At 50.2% G+C, this 18,744-nt stretch overlaps 1 protein-coding gene across 1 annotated transcript; it reads left to right on the top strand.

The window, feature by feature from the left end:
- The first annotated feature begins 1,077 nt into the window (after window positions 1-1,077).
- Window positions 1,078-13,913, top strand: LOC146025820 (galectin-1-like). The gene is made up of 4 exons (XM_083155905.1): window positions 1,078-1,186; window positions 4,752-4,831; window positions 12,018-12,189; window positions 13,639-13,913. Exons 1-4 carry the CDS (start codon window positions 1,175-1,177, stop codon window positions 13,780-13,782), a joined length of 408 nt encoding a protein of 135 aa, XP_083012031.1. The 5' UTR covers window positions 1,078-1,174; the 3' UTR covers window positions 13,783-13,913.
- Window positions 13,914-18,744: the final 4,831 nt, after the last annotated feature.

Below are 18,744 nucleotides of genomic sequence, written 5' to 3'. Positions count from 1 at the left end.
CAGAGACTATGACAATGACTGCAATATAATAGAGAGAGCACTACATTGACCATCATACTATACAGACACCATCACAATGATTACCATATAATGCAGAGAATATCACAGTGACCACCAAATAAAAGAGATGATTGCAGGGACTGTCAGATAAAACAGAGGCCATCGCAGTGACCACCATATTACTGCTTTATATTACAGAGAGCATCACATTGACCACCATATAATATAGAGGCCATCGTTGTGACCAACATATAACACACAAGCCATTGCTTTGAACACCATATAATACAGAGGCCATTGCAGTGATCACCATATAGTAAAGAGGCCATCGCAGTGACCACCAGATAATACAGAGGCCATCGCAGTGACCACCAGATAATACAGAGGCCATCGCAGTGACCACCAGATAATACAGAGCCCATCGCAGTGACCACCAGATAATACAGAGGCCATCGCAGTGACCACCATATAGTAAAGAGACCATCGCAGTGACCACCATATAATACAGACTCCATTGCAGTGAACACCAGATAATACAGAGACCATCGCAGTGACCACCAGATTATACAGAGGCCATCGCAGTGACCACCATATAATACAGAGGTTATCACAGTGACCACCATATAATACAGAGGCCATCGCTGTGACCACCATATAGTAAAGAGGCCATCGCAGTGACCACCATATAATACAGAGGCCATCACAGTGACCACCATATAACAAATTCCTCCAACTGAGTATAGTTGAGAGGTATGTAATCTTTATTACTTTATTTCTCTTCCAGTGACTGTAGCTCTTCGTCCCCCGGCTGCTTTCCTCTATGTTAATGACAGGACACCGTAACTAAGATTAGACTATACGCAGTGATTTAAAGAAAACCATAAATAAAACACAGGGAGTGGACATTTGTAGCCGCACAATGCTCTGCTTGATACAGTCGGGGCTTTGTGTCTTTTTGGCTCATTCCCTGCATTTTATTCAGATACATTTATGGAATTATCATCTGGAAATAATTTTCTCAAACTCAATTTGTCGTCCAAGTTTTGTTAAGTGTTGGGTGTGGTAAGCCACACCCATGCATTCTGATTGGGTGAGGAGGCTACCCTTTATTCTACATATATAGCTGTGCAAGTGCAGCTGCTGCTCAGTGACTCGGTTCTGTAATAGAAGGACAATGGCAGCTGATGTGAGTATTACATTATGGTGGCTGCAGAGCAATGTGTTTATCTACTAATCTTTATCTGTGTCAGCTCCTGCTTCTCCCTCTCCTTCCAGCTGCATGAACCATCCCATATAAATAGAGTGGGGAGTGGGAGATTCCAAATAACAGTTCTGTCCTGGTAGATGCCGCACCCAGGAGAGTCTGCACTGGGGTAATACTGTATGCTGGGGATGGGTGGGACCCCTTCTGCTGATTCCCAGGAGAGTCTGCACTGGGGTAATACTGTATGCTGGGGGTGGATGGGACCCCATCTGCTGAGTCCCAGGAGAGTCTGCACTGGGGTAATACTGTATGCTGGGGATGGATGTGACCCCATCTGCTGATTCCCAGGAGAGTTTGCACTGGGGTAATACTGTATGCTGGGGATGGATGGGGCCCCATCTGCTGATTCCCAGGAGAGTCTGCACTGGGGTAATACTGTATGCTGGGGATGGATGGGACCCCATCTGCTGAGTCCCAGGAGAGTCTGCACTGGGGTAATACTGTATGCTGAGGATGGATGGGGCCCCATCTGCTGAGTCCCAGGAGAGTCTGCACTGGGGTAATACTGTATGCTGGGGATGGATGGATGGGACCTTATCTGCTGAGTCCCAGGAGAGTCTGCACTGGGGTAATACAGTATGCTGGGGATGGGTGGGACCCCATCTGCTGATTCCCAGAAGAGTCTGCTGGGGATGGATGGGACCCCATCTGCTGATTCCTAGGAGAGTCTGCACTGGGGTAATAGTATATTATAGTATAGTATATTATAGTATATATGTATGTTGTAAGTCCGTATACATTTTAACCTCTTTAATTTCGCATTTATTGGTGGTGTATCCCATATCCGGATATTAATAAAGATTATAGGGGATACTCCACTTTTTGAGAATTTACTCCAATAAACCACCTAATAAATTGGTGGTTTATATTAACAATTTCTTGGTGTGCATCCATATAACTAGCTCTCCCATCTCGTTTTTTCTTGTTCTGAATATATTTAGTTGACAGGATAGCACCCCCGCTAAAAGAATATTAATTATAATTAAGCGGATCAGACCCGTAAAAATTAGGGTCCTATTGTCTGTGTGCAGATCTCAACCCAACCCATCTCTTCTCAAATCTGGGGTAATAGTGTATGCTGGGGATGGATGGGACCCCATCTGCTGGGGTAATACTGTCTGCTGGGGATGGATGGATGGATGGGACCCCCATATGGTGATTCCCAGGAGAGTCTGCACTGGGGTAATACTGTATGCTGGGGATGGGTGGGACCCCATCTGCTGATACCCAGGAGAGTCTGCACTGGGGTAATACTGTATGCTGGTGGTGGATGGGACCCCCATATGGTGATTCCCAGGAGAGTCTGCACTGGGGTAATACTGTATGCTGGGGATGGATGGGACCCCATCTGCTGATACCCAGGAGAGTCTGCACTGGGGTAATACTGTATGCTGGGGGTGGATGGGACCCCCATATGGTGATTCCCAGGAGAGTCTGCACTGGGGTAATACTGTATGTTGGGGATGGATGGATGGGACCCCATCTGCTGAGTCCCAGGAGAGTCTGCACTGGGGTAATATGATGAGGATGAATCTGATATTTATACAGTGTGACTATCACAAGTTGTGTATTTAGCTCATTGCTTCCCTTCTGAACCAGCTGACAGTGACTCACATCATGGCAGCTGTTGTTCCGTTATTAGGTCAGATGTTTGCTGTATAGATGTCTTTTTATACAGTACCTATATACATACCTATACACTCGTACCTATATACAGTACATACCTATACACACATACAGTACCTATATACAGTACATACCTATACACACATACAGTGCCTACATACCTATACACACATACAGTGCCTATATACAGTACATACCTATACACACGTACAGTACCTATATACAGTACATACCTATACACACGTACAGTACCTATATACAGTACATACCTATACACATATACAGTACATACCTATACACACACATACAGTACCTATATATACATACCTTTACACATGTACAGTACCTGTATGCATTACCTATATACATACCTAACTATACACATATACATTACCTATATACATACCTATACACATGTACAGTACCTGTATACATACTACACATGTACAGTACCTGTATATATACTATACACGCATACAGTACCTTTATACATACCTATACACATATACAGTACATATCCACACAATAACTGTATACACACGTACAGTACCTGTATACATAATTATACACATATACAGTACCTATATACATACCTATACAGTACCTGTATATTATTATTATTATATTTTTTATTTATAAGGTGCCACAAGTGGTACGCAGCGCCGTACATATAGAACACATTAGAACAGTACAGGGTATGCAGTACTAGACATAACAGTGACAGAAAAACAAAAACAGAGCACAATTCACAGCACAAATCTTGGTACACAATCATACCTCCCAACTTGTGTCCGGATGAAATAGGGACACTCGCGCGGCGAAGCCGCGCGAGCGTCCGAAAAGGGGGCGGGGCGTATGCAAATGAGGGCGCGGCTTATGCTAATTAGCCGCGACCTCATTTTCATACGAGAATAGACGCTGTGCGCATGCGCACAGCGTCTATTCTACTAGATTGGGGGGTCTCCCAACTGCCACCCCCCGCAGCGGGACAATGCCTGCCGCGGGTGGGACGTCGGGACAGGACCCGAAAATCGGGACTGTCCCGACGGAATCGTGACAGTTGGGAGGTATGCACAATACAGCTGGGATATAGGGCAGTGAGTGAGAAGAGATGCATGTATAGGTTGTAGGTGAGTAAGAGAGCTGTAGTTGAAATACAAGAAGAGTGCTGTGAGAACAGGAGGGAGGAGGGCCCTGCTCTAAGGAGCTTACAATCTAGAAGGAGGGGGAGACAGACAGGTGACATGATGTACAGGTAAGGAGACCTGAGGCAAGAAGTGAGCATGGCAGGGATGGGCAGGACCTGAGGCAGCAGGTAAAGAGAATGGACAAAGAAGTCCTCTCCCTCCTCCTATACATACATGTACAGTACCTGTTACACCATCTGTGCTGCTCAAACCAATGCAAGGTGGTTTGAACTGCAGGGACATCACACGCAGATTAGGTTCACAGACACTAAGGCCCACAATCCTGAGGGCCCAAAAAGGGGTCTGGCCAATACACAAAGTGGGTCAGGGAAGCAAGATATGGCAGTTACATAACACTGAGGGAGTAGAGGACGTGGGGTTTAGAAATGTGGTCATATCAGGGAGCCGGCCACAGAGAGGTGTATGCCGGGCACACTAGGGGCATGCGGAGCACGGTCAGAGCTTCACTTTACAGACTTGGATGAGAACTTCACAGAGGGATAGCAAATGGTCTGGTATTCCTATTGGAGTGGCCAGGACCTCTGTCCAGTTGGTATATGACCGGCAGCACGTTCTGGGTAATGCTAATTGCACAACCAATTATTTATTTATTTCCCCAAATAAAGCTTATATTCTGTGTACCCGTCTCATATGTCCGTTCTGTCCATGTACAGGGAGTGGTTTTGTCCAATCTGAATCTGGCACCCAGCCACTGTGTAGAAATCAAGGCATTTATCCCTCAAGACTGTAATGGGTAAGATATGATGTTGGATTACAGAATTTATTATGGAGCAGCCATGAGCAATGCTCGCTACTGATTTATGTGTTGCTCAGGTGCACCCTTATACTGTATTCTTCCCGGGGGGGAAGGGGGAGGGGGATGAGGTGGTAGGAGGCAGGAGGAAGCAAGATGAGGTGAGAAGAGGAAGGTGGAAGCAGGAGGAGGCTGGATTAAGTGAGAGGAGGCAGCTGGAGGAGAGAGGATGCAGAATGAAGTGAGAGAAGGCATGATGAGGCTGGATGAGTTGAAATGGAGTGAGAGGAGGCAGGATGAGGTGGGATGGAGTGAGAGAAGGCAGGATGAGGTGAAATGGAGTGAGAGGAGGCAGGATGAGGTGAAATGGAGTGAGAGAAGGCAGGATGAGGTGGGATGGAGTGAGAGGAGGATGCAGGATGAAGTGAGAGAAGGCGGGATGAGGCAGGGTGAGGTGGGATGTAGTGAGATACAGTAAGGCAGGGTGAGGCTGGAGGAGGTGGGATGGAGTAAGAGAAGGCGGGATGAGGCGGGATGAGGCTGGGGGAGGCAGGATGAGATGAGAAGAGATGAATTGAGCTAAAGCAAGAGGATGCAGGCTTAGGTGACTTGATGTGAGATGAGGCACGCTTATAGGACCACATACTGGGCAGGTTAATAGGGCCACACATGCAAAGGCTGTACTTTGGACGGTAGAGATGACGAAAGATGTACGACATGCACAGCCCCCAGTGTGATCTATAGGGACTACAGGGACACACGCAGCCCCCACTGTGATCTATCGGCACTGCAGGGACACACGCAGCCCCCACTGTGATCTATTGGCACTGCAGGGACACCATAGGTGTGCGGAGCCCATTTATATGGGGGTGCACCGTTAAAGGGGTGGGTCTAGCACCGCCTATTGGGCATGTCTAACACAGCTCCTTTTTTTGTGTCTAACACCACCAATCAGGCGTATCTACTGTCATCTTTTGGCACTCGCTACAATATAAAATGTCTCCCAGACACACCATAATAATAATAATAATAATAATAATAATAATAATGATATTTATATAGCACTTTTCTCCCAATAGGACTCAAAGTGCTTCACACATTGTCTTTACAGCTCGAAATACAAAACAAGCTTAACAGTAGATGTCAGTGAAATGCTTGAGTAAATAAGTATGTCTTTAGTCTATTTTTAAAGGATTCTATAGTGGGCGCTTCTCGCACTGTGCGAGGAAGAGAGTTCCACAGAGTTGGAGCAGCATAGTTGAAAGCTCGACCCCCCGATGAATTCAGGGAGATTCTGGGTACTGTTAGTAGTCCTTCTTCAGTGGATCGTAGTAATCGAGTAGGACAGTAAGGGATCAGCAGCTGTTGCAGGTACCTTGGGCCCTGGTCATGTAGGGCCTTGAAAGTGAGTAAGCCAATCTTGAAAACGATTCGCCATTTTACAGGTAGCCAGTGAAGGGAGTAGAGAATGGGAGTTATGTGGCAGGAGCGGGGCTGGTTAGTTAATAGTCTGGCGGCTGCATTTTGTACCAGCTGCAAGCGGTGCAATTCTTTTGCTGGAAGACCCAGGTAGAGAGCATTGCAGTAGTCTAGTCGTGATGATATAAATGCATGTATGACTTTAGGAAGGTCTTCTGAGGGAATTAAATGCTTGATTCTGGCTATGTTTCTCAGATGAAAGAATGAGGATTTGATTGTGGCTGACACCTGATGTTTAAGTGTCAGGCCATTATCCAGGACAACACCAAGATTCCGCACATGATCAGAGTTTTTTAGTGCTGTGCCCCCCAGCTTAAGACCTGTCAGTTGGCTATGCTGCCGTCTTGTCCTGTGATTTATCATCAGGACTTCTGTTTTATCTGGGTTCAGTCTCAGCCAACTGGCACTCATCCACTCCTGGAGCTCAGCTAGGCAGCCATTTAAGGTTGTTATTGTGTTAACGGTGCCTGGAGCAAAGGACAGGTACAGTTGGGTATCATCTGCATAGCAGTGGTAGACCAGGCCGTGACGTCTGATTATGTCACCAAGTGGAAGCATGTATACTGCAAAAAGCATGGGAGATAGTATAGAGCCCTGTGGGACACCACAAGACAACGGCACTGGTGGTGAAGAGTATACTCCCGATGCAACTCTCTGTGACCTGCCAGCGAGAAATGATTTGAACCAGCTAAGGACTGTGCCACCCAGGCCACAGAAATTCTTCAGGCGCTCAATTAGAATCCCATGGTCAATGGTGTCAAATGCTGCAGAGAGGTCCAGAAGGATTAGGATTGAACAGTCTCCTCTATCCCTTGCATTTAGAAGATCATTGATCACACATACCAGAGCTGTTTCTGTGCTATGTCTTCTCCTGAATCCTGACTGGAATGGATCATAAATGTCATGGGTTAACAGGTGGGTCTCTAGTTGAGTTGCAACCACTTTCTCAATAACCTTTCCTAGAAAAGGAAGATTTGATACTGGCCTGTAGTTGGTCATGCAGTCAGGGTCTAAATTAGATTTTTTAAGAAGTGGTCTGACTATTGCTTCCTTTAGTGGTTCGGGAAAAACGCCTGTCTGCAAAGAGCATTGAACTATTTTTGCAAATGCAGGGCCGATTATTTCCATACACCCTAAAAGAAGCTTGGATGGGGCAGGGTCCAGATCACAGGAGGAGGGACGCAACAGTCTGGAAATTCCAGCAATGTATTGTACATCCACTTGGTCAAAGATGTCCCATGAAGGCAAGTGTCTTAAACTGGTAGGCTTGGTCTGTTGGAACTCCTTTGGTGTCACTGTGGGGATTCCAGCCCGGATGATAGATACTTTATCTGCAAAGAATTTAGCAAACTCATTGCATCTTGACTGCGAGAGGGTTACATCAGGCTGCCTATCTCCTGCCTATTTCAGTTTTAATCTTCCAATTACTCTGTGTAACAGTACAGGCAAATAAAGTAAAAAATATGCAGATATGTAGTGATATGACAATGGTCTTACAATTACCAAAGCAAAACACACATACTGTAATTGATTGATGGGCGCTTCATTTAATGGAATACAGTTGTAAAAAGCAAACGTCTTTGGTAAAAGGTATTACTGGTATTGCTAGCGGCAGGAGGGGTTCATAAGGGTGGTCACAGCATTAGGGGGTGCCTGTGCACCCCCAACACTCAATGTGCGCACACCTATGAGGGACACGCGCAGCCCCCACTGTGATCTATGGGCACCGCAGGGACACGCGCAGCCCCCACTGTGATCTATGGGCACCGCAGGGACACGCGCAGCCCCCACTGTGATCTATGGGCACCGCAGGGACACGCGCAGCCCCCACTGTGATCTATGGGCACCGCAGGAACACGCGCAGCCCCCACTGTGATCTATGGGCACCGCAGGGACACGCGCAGCCCCCACTGTGATCTATCGGCACCGCAGGGACACGCGCAGCCCCCACTGTGATCTATGGGCACCGCAGGGACACGCGCAGCCCCCACTGTGATCTATGGGCACCGCAGGGACACACGCAGCCCCCACTGTGATCTATGGGCACCGCAGGAACACGCGCAGCCCCCACTGTGATATATGGCCACCGCAGGGACACGCGCAGCCCCCACTGTGATCTATGGGCACCGCAGGGACACGCGCAGCCCCCACTGTGATCTATGGGCACCGCAGGGACACGCGCAGCCCCCACTGTGATCTATGGGCACCGCAGGGACACGCGCAGCCCCCACTGTGATCTATGGGCACCGCAGGGACACGCGCAGCCCCCACTGTGATCTATGGGCACCGCAGGGACACGCGCAGCCCCCACTGTGATCTATGGGCACCGCAGGGACACGCGCAGCCCCCACTGTGATCTATGGGCACCGCAGGGACACGCGCAGCCCCCACTGTGATCTATGGGCACCGCAGGGACACGCGCAGCCCCCACTGTGATCTATCGGCACCGCAGGGACAGGCACAGCCCCCACTGTGATCTATCGGCATCGCAGGGACACGCGCAGCCCCCACTGTGATCTATCGGCATCGCAGGGACAGGCGCAGCCCCCACTGTGATCTATCGGCATCGCAGGGACAGGCACAGCCCCCACTGTGATCTATCGGCATCGCAGGGACACGCGCAGCCCCCACTGTGATCTATCGGCACCGCAGGGACACTCGCAGCCCCCACTGTGATCTATCGGCACCGCAGGGACACGCGCAGCCCCCACTGTGATCTATGGGCACCGCAGGGACCCGCGCAGCCCCCACTGTGATCTATGGGCACCGCAGGGACCCGCGCAGCCCCCACTGTGATCTATCGGCACTGCAGGGACACGCGCAGCCCCCACTGTGATCTATGGGCACTGCAGGGACCCGCGCAGCCCCCACTGTGATCTATGGGCACTGCAGGGACCCGCGCAGCCCCCACTGTGATCTATGGGCACTGCAGGGACCCGCGCAGCCCCCACTGTGATCTATGGGCACTGCAGGGACCCGCGCAGCCCCCACTGTGATCTATGGGCACTGCAGGGACCCACGCAGCCCCCACTGTGATCTATCGGCACTGCAGAGACACACGCAGCCCTCACTGTGATCTATCGGCACTGCAGGGACACACCCAGCCCCCACTGTGATCTATGGGCACTGCAGAGACACACGCAGCCCTCACTGTGATCTATCGGCACTGCAGAGACACACGCAGCCCTCACTGTGATCTATCGGCACTGCAGGGACACACGCAGCCCCCACTGTGACCTATGGGCACTGCAGAGACACACGCAGCCCTCACTGTGATCTATCGGCACTGCAGGGACCCGCGCGGCCCCTACTGCAGAAATCTGGAGAAAATGTTTCTGTTCTTTGTATGAGCAGATCCCATCTGAGAGTCTGTGATAATGCTGTGCATGGAAAGCTCTGGCATTCTGCAGTGTATTGGGCCGTCTGCCAGTATATTCTTGGGACTGTGAGTCACAGGGTGAGGAGGGACGGGAGACCGCAGCTCAGCATTTTATCCTGTAGGGGGCTCTATGTGCTTACAATTGTCAGAACCAAAAAGCCGCTTATGTACTGTTCAGCACAAGTATTATGTGTAATCTATGCCCAGGCTGCTGGAGATGCCCTATTATTACGGGTGTGGTATGGGACTCCGACAGTCGGGATCCCGACAGTCATTAGGCCGACGCCGGGATCCCGACTGCCCGGACTCAGAAAGCATGGCGAGCGCAAAAAAAGCGAAAATAGCAGGGCATTTTGTCAGTCAGGATCCCGACGTCGGTAAATCACTGTCGGAATCCCGACGGTCGGGAACCCGCCTGGCACCCATTATGACAACAGATATAGGGCCTCATTAATGTCTGCGTGCATTTCTTAATGCAGCTGCCATTTTGTTAGGCTATGGAATTGCTAATTATCGCAACTGAAGCTGCCGCCCAGAAAATTCATCATTCATCCAGTATGGGCACATCTCTCCCAACCTCCTCCATTCTTGCGGTGGTATTAGGCAGCTGAGCTACGCTTCCAGACAGAGGTGTAAGGCCGGGATCCTGGAGGCTCATATTCACTACCAACACCCCCCCCCCCCCCCAGCAATCTTTCCAGGGAATGCTAGCCAATGCGACCGCAGCACCTAAGATCACCCCCAGATTCCTGTGACACTAGCCAATAAGAATCAGCCATGGTCGGCGGCACATGTCCCCTGTGCTCCCTGTTTAGTCCTGCCTTCTGTTGTCACCTGTATTTACGCTCCTGCTTCCAGACTAACAGACCATATAGATGTATGAAGCACTTAGAACTCGTCTTATAAGGGGGATCCCAGCTGGTTCTTCTCCAGTCAGTACCTGCACTTCCTATATCCTTGGCTGTCCTGCGGGTTCTCATAGGGGTGGATGTCTTCTGCATGTATGCATGTGCAGTATGGACGGTGTAATGGTTAGCATTACTGCCTCACAGCACTGAGGTCATGGGTTAGATTCCCACCATGGCCCCAACTGTGCAGAGTTTGTATATTCTCCCCGTATTTGCATGGGTTTCCTCCAGGTACTCCGGTTTCCTCCCACAATCCAAAAATAAACTGTTAGGCTAATTGGTAGGGAATATAGATTGTAATCTCCACTGGGGCAGGGATTGATGTGAATGTTACAATATTCTCTGTAAAGCGCTGCAGAATATGTGTGCGCTATATAAGAAACTGTTAATAAACAAATAAATAAATGTATGCTGTATGGGATCAGCCTGTCCAATGAGATCCTTCATACTGAGAGCCTTATGCGATCAGCCTGTCCAATGAGATCCTTCATACTGAGAGCCTAATGCGATCAGCCTGTCCAATCAGATTCTTCATACTAAGAGCCGTATGTGCTCAGCCTGTCCAATCAGATCCTTCACACTGAGAGCCGTATGTACTCAGCCTGTCCAATCAGATCCTTCATACTGAGAGCCGTATGTGCTCAGCCTGTCCAATCAGATCCTTCACACTGACTGAGAGCCGTATGTGCTCAGCCTGTCCAATCAGATCCTTCACACTGAGAGCCGTATGTGCTCAGCCTGTCCAATCACATCCTTCTCACTGTGCGCCGTATGCGATCAGCCTGTCCAATTAGATCCTTCATACTGAGAGCTGTATGTGCTCAGCCTGCCCAATCAGATCCTTCATACTAACGCAGAACCATATGCAATCAGTCTGTCCACACTTTATATAGTGCGGCGAGCCACCGAGCCCGAAGTGCGGCGGGCAACGCGAGGGGACACGGATTACGTTACATGTATTCAGTGTCAGCTCGCCACGCTTTGGGCTCGGTGGCTCGTTGCGCTCGCCACACTATATCAACTCCAGGCCGACGTGAATAGTGGGGGTATGAAAAGGTCGGGATGATGCGTTCCACCGCTCGCCATGCTTCGGTGTGGCGTGGATACTGGGGGGGGGGGGGGCCTCAATCTCATACAACTGTATAGTAAAGTAAATGGAATTGCACCCTACACAATCGCATGCGATTTTGCGGTGCAATGTGATCTCACCGCTGGGGGGGGATAGCAGTGAAAACATTACATAAGAAAACACATCACATGCAAAAACATGCATGCAATGTGATGCAATTTCACTATGGTACCGTACGTAGTGAAACTGGGCACCCTGCTAGGAAACAAGTACGCCACTATTCTGTGATACATTACACAGATCTAACCTTTTACCAGATGTAAAACAACTTTAACTTTTGCTTATATTCAGCTTTGCCATAAACTTGGGAAAAGATGCTACAAACCTTCTGTTACATTTCAACGCTCGGTTCCAGCTTCACGGAGACACCAATAAAATAATCTGCAACTCAAAGGAGGCTGATGCCTGGGGAACGGAACAGAGAGAAAATGCCTTTCCCTTCCAGCAGGGGGCAGAGACTACGGTAAGAGGGACTGTCAGCATTATCTGTGGCTACATTTAAATCCAGGTGTGCTCAAACTATTTTACTTTGGGACTCCATCACACAATAAATGTTACTGTATAATGACCGCTAATGTGACAGTGAGGTATTGGGTGACGGAGATGGAAGAGGGCGGAAGTAGGTGACAGGGGGAATGGAAGATGGAGGCAGCAGGGGACAGAGGGATGGAAGAGGAAGGCAATGGATGACAGGGGAATGGTAGATGGTGGAAGAGGGAGGCAGCAGGGGACAGGGTGGATGGAAGAGGGAGGCAATGGATGACAGGGTGATGATAGGCAGAGGCAGTAGGTGACAGGGCAATGGAAGAGAGAGGCAGTAGGTAATGGGGGTGAAAGAGGGAGGCATTGGGTGAGCGGGATGAAAAAGGGACACAGTGGATGACACAGTAGGTGACAGGGGGTAGAAGAGGGCAGCTGGTGATAGGAGGATGGAAAATGGAGGTGACGGGAGTGGAAGAGGGAGACAGTGGGTGGAAGGAAGAAGTATGCAGTGGGAAATGGGGGTGGAAGAGGGAGGCAGTGGATGATGGGGGTGGAAGAGGGACACAGAGTGGGACTTAATAGGTAACAGGGTGATGGAACAGGGAGGCAGTGGGTGAAAGATGGAAGAGGAATGCAGTGGGTGACAGGGGGATGGAAAGTAGAGGAAGAGCATTGCATTGGGGGCGGAGCTGGGTGGGACAGGAGAAGCAGAGCACTGGGGTGGGGGCGGAGCTTTTGCTGGGTAGAACAGGAAAGGCAGAGCACAGGGTTGGGGGCAGAGATGCTGCTGGGTGGGACAGTAATAGAAGAGCACTGGGTTGCGGGCAGAGCTTCTACTGAGCAAGACAATAGATGAAGAGCACTGCATTAGAGGTGGAACTGGGTGGGACAGCAGAGGCTGAACACTGGAGTGGGGGTAGAGCTTCTGCTGGGATGGACAGGAGAGGCAAAGCACTGCTGTGTGGGTGGAGCTGCTGCTGGGCAGGACAGAAGATGCAGAGCACTGGGGTGGGGTCAGAGCTTCTGCTGGGATGGACAGGAGAGACAGAGCACTGGGGTGGGGCCTCTGCTGGACAGGACAGCAGAGCACACAGGTGGCGGTGGACCTGCTGCTGGGTGGTACGGGAGAGACAGAGCATTGGGGTTGAGGCGGAGCAACATGATGACTCCTCCGCTCTCTGCCAGTGATCCAAGGAGTCTGAAGGAACAATTCAGCTGAATTTTCAGACTCCCTGGATCAATGGCTGAGAGATCAGAGGCATCATTAGCCTGATGGTCAGCAACATGGAGCTGCGACCCCATGCTGAGATGATCTGACCAGTGTGATGTGGGATGATCTGACCAACATGACTAGTCAGTATCACCTGGAAGGGTTGTGGTTTTTTCTTCAGCCTTTTAGGTCAATGTATTCCCTTCCTTTGTTTTCCAGATCTGCTTTGAGTACCAGGCGGATAAGCTTGTGGTGAAGTTATCTTCAGGAGAGCAGTTTACCTTTCCTGTCCGAATGTCCCTGGATTCAATCTCATTCCTCTCTTTGGAAGGTATTCAGATGAAGTCCATCACGGTGGAATAATTCCTCACGCTATAACGAGCTGCCTGGACCCTCATTCCCCCATTATTAGGCAGATTCCATCTGGTACCTGGTGAGAGCTGGGTGAGCAGTTCCTCCATTTAAATTGCATAATAAAGTGCTCAACCTCTCCATATTGTCTAGTGACCCTGTGCTGTGGGCTTATTGGGGGTGATTCTGCGTTGGTCGAATGGGGCCGATGGTGGGGGGTCTGCGCATGTGGGGTGGGCAGCTAATCACATGAAGTCAGCGCACACCCGCTTTTCAACGGCATAAATAAAAGTCAGTTTTCACAGATTAATTTCCAAAGGGGAGAAAACTCGACGGTGTCTTTTCCCTTCGTCTGTATGCGAGGGGTTGGTTTTCTTAGACATGTTACTGAGGGGATGTGGGCAGCACTGGCGGGACGGCCATTCTGCAGGGTGGCGGGCGGTGTTTTCTCGCTAACCAGTGAGAGGGTCTGAATCAGGCCCATAGTGGGAGATGGAGGGATGGAAATAACATTTTGCCAGACTGACCTCCCCTACAATGGAGTTGATCCTATTGATCATAGTCGCCAATGCAAATCATCACAACAACAGATGCACTTTACAGCACCTTGCACCCTTCTCAATTAATAAAATCAACCCCAATGTGTTGGGGGACGGAGAAAGGTTTAAGTTAGACACTACAATGGAAGTAGAGTCAGGCCCTGGGCTTCCTCTTGTAATGCTGGCATGACTGGATCTTCACAAAAGTATGCAGCTGAGACAACGCCGGCACTAGCGGAGAACATTGGCCTGAACGTTCTAGCAATCTGCTGATAATACCCATTTCCGGAATGGATTCGCTCTGCCACCTGGAATGCCAGCTAAAACTATAAGTCAGATGGTACACCCTCCTGATGTCATTGGGGGTGATCCCTCCTCCTGGGCCAAGTGGTTCTTATCTTCCATCAAATTCTGTTTTCATTGTTTCATCACATTTCTTGGGGCACCACCTATCACAATTAGATATGAGTTATACCAGAGATGCCCAATGTCCATATACCAGAGATTCTACCCCAGTGCACATATGCCAGGTGTTGGCGAGGGCACATTAGGGCTAGATGTTACCTTCCATTCTCTCTATGTCCTTCTCAAGCTGTAGCAGAGGTTCAGCCCATACACACAGGAAATGCCTTCCCGTGACAACCACGATTAAGAATAATCCAGCAGATGTATTGCAGGTGAGTAGGAAGATGTGGATTTATGGAACAGCAGAAAATAGTGCTCAGCATACTGTACTAATGACGCACAATTAAAATAGTACATTGGTTAGCAATACCGCAACACTCCTTTATCCTAATTGCTACAGAACCTCTTGGGATACGAATATATAGAAAATATAGGCAGTGGGATCTGCAGGCACCACATATGGGAGGAGCTCACTAGAACTAAACATAGAGGAGATCCACAAGTAGCTTTGCAAAGTCAATACAAATAAATCACTAGGGCCAGATGGGATTCATCCTAGGGTTGTAATGGAACTAAAAGTGTGTACACACGATGAGATTTGGCGGCCACCGACATCAATTCAATATCAGTGGCTGACGGGACCCGGCAGCAGGGAGGAATGGATGGAGCCGGGGTTGGTGGTAGTGGTGGTGGTGGGGGGGGGGGCGGGGCGTAATGCTCTTGTATAGTAGAAATAGACTGGACTGCACAGTTTACTTCTACTTTCGAACCCGCGATATCATGCATCGTGATCGAATGCGGGCTCACATGGTGCTATTTGCTATCGATTTTGACTATATAGCAATTCGCACCATCTGTGCACTCCATAAGGGAGGAATTAGCAAATCCTCTGCAGTACATATTTGAGAAATCATTTGCATCTGGTTAGGTACCTGGACTGGAGATTAGTGGAAGTAGTACCAATATTCAAAAGAAGGAAATAGATGACCCAGCAAGTTTTAGACCAATAAGCTTTACATTGATTGTGGGGAATATTATTTGAGGGAATTTTAAGGGATGGTATCCAGAAATATTTAGAGGGGCATTGTATAATCAGTAGAAACCAGCATGAGTTTGTAAAACTTGTTCTTGCCAAACCAAATCCGTTTTTACGAGGAGGTCAGTCAGAACCTAAATACGGGGTATGCTGTAGATGTGATCTACCTGGACTTGGTGCCACATGAGAGGTTGATCGACAAAATTGAGAATTTGGATCTAGGGGTTAAAATTTGTAGCTGGGTCAGAAACTGGCTGCTGGATAGAGAACAGGAAGTGGTGGTAAATGGGGCATTTTCAGGTTGGATACCTGTCCAAAATTTCTTAGCACAGATCTCTACGTGTGTATGCCCCTTAAGAGAGACATTCTAAACATCATGTACATATATATTGAGGGCCAATATAAGGAACATTTCACCCCCTATTTACTGTGAGGTCAGAGACTAGGACACGTAGGCATGCTCTCAGGCTGGTGGAGAGAAGATTTCACACCCTCCGAAGGAAAGGTGTTTTTACAGTTATGGCAGTAAAAATATGGAACTCACTTCCAGAAGAGGTGGTGTCAGCAGGCACAATAAATATATTTAAATTAAAGTTGGACAAGCATTGATTGGGAAAAAAAACATCCAGGGCTACGCTCGATAAACAAAATTTAGCCCAAAGTGGAATCGAAAAAAAAAAAAAAAGGAGGTTGAACTTGATGGACACACGTCTTCTGTCCACCTAAAACTAATACAGTATGTTACTATGGAAAAGTGAAGGCTGTAATTACACACGTACTGAAGGTGCACGCGTGATCTGGAAAAACCCCTTACGCACATTATGCACCACAATAGTAGGACCCCTTATACTATCTACTACTAGTTCCCCTTACATATTCACATTATGCCACATAGTAGGAGCTAAAAATCATGGACAGAGAGAGTGACAGCAGCGACAGAGTGAGGGACGACGGGGACAGAGTCACAGAGTGAGGGACGGCGGGGACAGAGTCAAAGAGTGAGGGACGGCGGGGACAGAGTCACAGCGTGAGGGACGGCGGGGACAGAGTCACAGAGTGAGGGACGGCGGGGACAGAGTCACAGAGTGAGGGACGGCGGGGACAGAGTCACAGAGTGAGGGACGGCGGGGACAGAGTCACAGGGTGAGGGACGACGGGGACAGAGTCACAGGGTGAGGGACGGCGGGGACAGAGTCACAGGGTGAGGGACGGCGGGGACAGAGTCACAGGGTGAGGGACGGCGGGGACAGAGTGAGGGACGGCAGGGACAGAGTCACAGAGTGAGGGACGGCGGGGACAGAGTCACAGAGTGAGGGACGGCGGGGACAGAGTCACAGAGTGAGGGACGGCGGGGACAGAGTCACAGAGTGAGGGACGGCGGGGACAGAGTCACAGAGTGAGGGACGGCGGGGACAGAGTCACAGAGTGAGGGACGGCGGGGACAGAGTCACAGAGGCCCTTATTCTGATCGGTGCGGCCGGATCCGAATATGCGGCCAGGACCGTGCGTGCGAAACCCCGCCTTCCATACGGATCGCCAACTCCATCCGTACGCGGCAAGAAGCTGTCCGAACGGACCGCACGTGTATTTTTCATGGAATACGCCTCCTCCATCTCAGGGAACCTCCCCCATCATTCGATGGTCGCAGACCATCGAATGCAGGACCGAGTGTTCCACCAGCTCCCGCAACCTCAGACCACACGGACAAGCAGGGATCTGGGCGGGCAGCTGACATCCGGCGATGTCATATGTCCGCCCCCTACACGTGCGTCACGGCCGCATTACCATACGTACGCCCAGCGTTTGCATGGGAACGCCCATGAAACGCGGGGCGTACGCATATGGTAATGAGCCCAAATAGCCCTTCACGCCCCTTTCCACCCCCTGGTCGGAGTGTTCACATTTCTTGCGGGATTTGGCCGTACGCCCCGCTCACACATGCGCAGAGACGCCTCTGCACATGCGCAGACACAAAACATCGGCGGCACGAACGCACACGGATATTACCGCACCAACCAGAATAAGGGCCAGAGTGAGGGACAGCGGGGACAGAGTCACAGAGGGCCTTATTCTGATCGGTGCGGCCCGATCAGAAATATGCGGTCATGTCCGTGCAGGCGAATCCCCGCCTTCCATACGGATCGCCACCTCCGTCCGTATGCGGATATGTGGCGATCCGCATGAAATTGGACGGGGATACGCCTCCTCCGTCTTGGGAGCAGCCCCTGCATTCGATGGTCGCCGAACATCGAATGCAGGGGCGCACGCTCCACCAGGTCCCGCCACACAAGACCACACGGACACTTGTCCGTGTGAAATCATGTATGGGGGCGGGCAGCTGACATCCGGCGATGTCAGATGCCCGCCCCCTACACACGCGTCACGGCCTCATTACCATGCATACGCCCCGCGTTTGCATGGGAACGCCCATGAAACGCGGGGCGTATGCATAGGGTAATGAGACTAAGTAGCCCCTCACGCCCCCTGTGCGGCGTATAAAGAATACGTGCGGCGAAATCGCCTGCACATGCGCAGAGTGACCTCTGCACAAAGTGCACATGCGCAGACGATCAACATCGGCGGGACGTCCGCATGCGGTAAAATCCGCACCGATCAGAATAAGGGCCAGAGTGAGGGACGGCAGGGGCACAGTCCTGTCCTAGTACCTCTCTCCCTGACCTCACAGCCCTACCCAAGTACTTCTCCCTCAGCCCTCACAGAGCTGGGGAGTGGAGGGGAGTGGACTGCCGGCATACCACACTTACAAAGGGAACATGAGACGCTGCCGGCCCGCCACGGACACAGCAGTGGTGATGCATGTCGGGAGTTGAGGCTGGGAGGCTGCAGCCAGCATTATTACACTCACTGTAGCGCCACCACGTGCTGAGAGAGAGTTACTGCCGACGAACACATACCACTCGTCATGGTGGGGGCGGGGCCAGTGATATTGGCTCCACCCCGTGTGTGTACTGGTAAAGCGTGCGCCAACTTCTG

Source organism: Crinia signifera, chromosome 8, assembly GCF_055691185.1.
Source record: "Crinia signifera chromosome 8, ASM5569118v1, whole genome shotgun sequence".
Taxonomy (NCBI): domain Eukaryota; kingdom Metazoa; phylum Chordata; class Amphibia; order Anura; family Myobatrachidae; genus Crinia; species Crinia signifera.
Note: the sequence above shows the minus strand (reverse complement) of the source record. Positions and strands in the feature narration are given on the sequence as shown.

Coding starts and splice junctions, on each gene's coding strand:
- LOC146025820 (XM_083155905.1), top strand. Junction 4,832..12,017: donor ATCCCTCAAGACTGTAATGG/GTAAGATATGAT, acceptor GCTTATATTCAG/CTTTGCCATAAACTTGGGAA. Junction 12,190..13,638: donor AGCAGGGGGCAGAGACTACG/GTAAGAGGGACT, acceptor TTTGTTTTCCAG/ATCTGCTTTGAGTACCAGGC.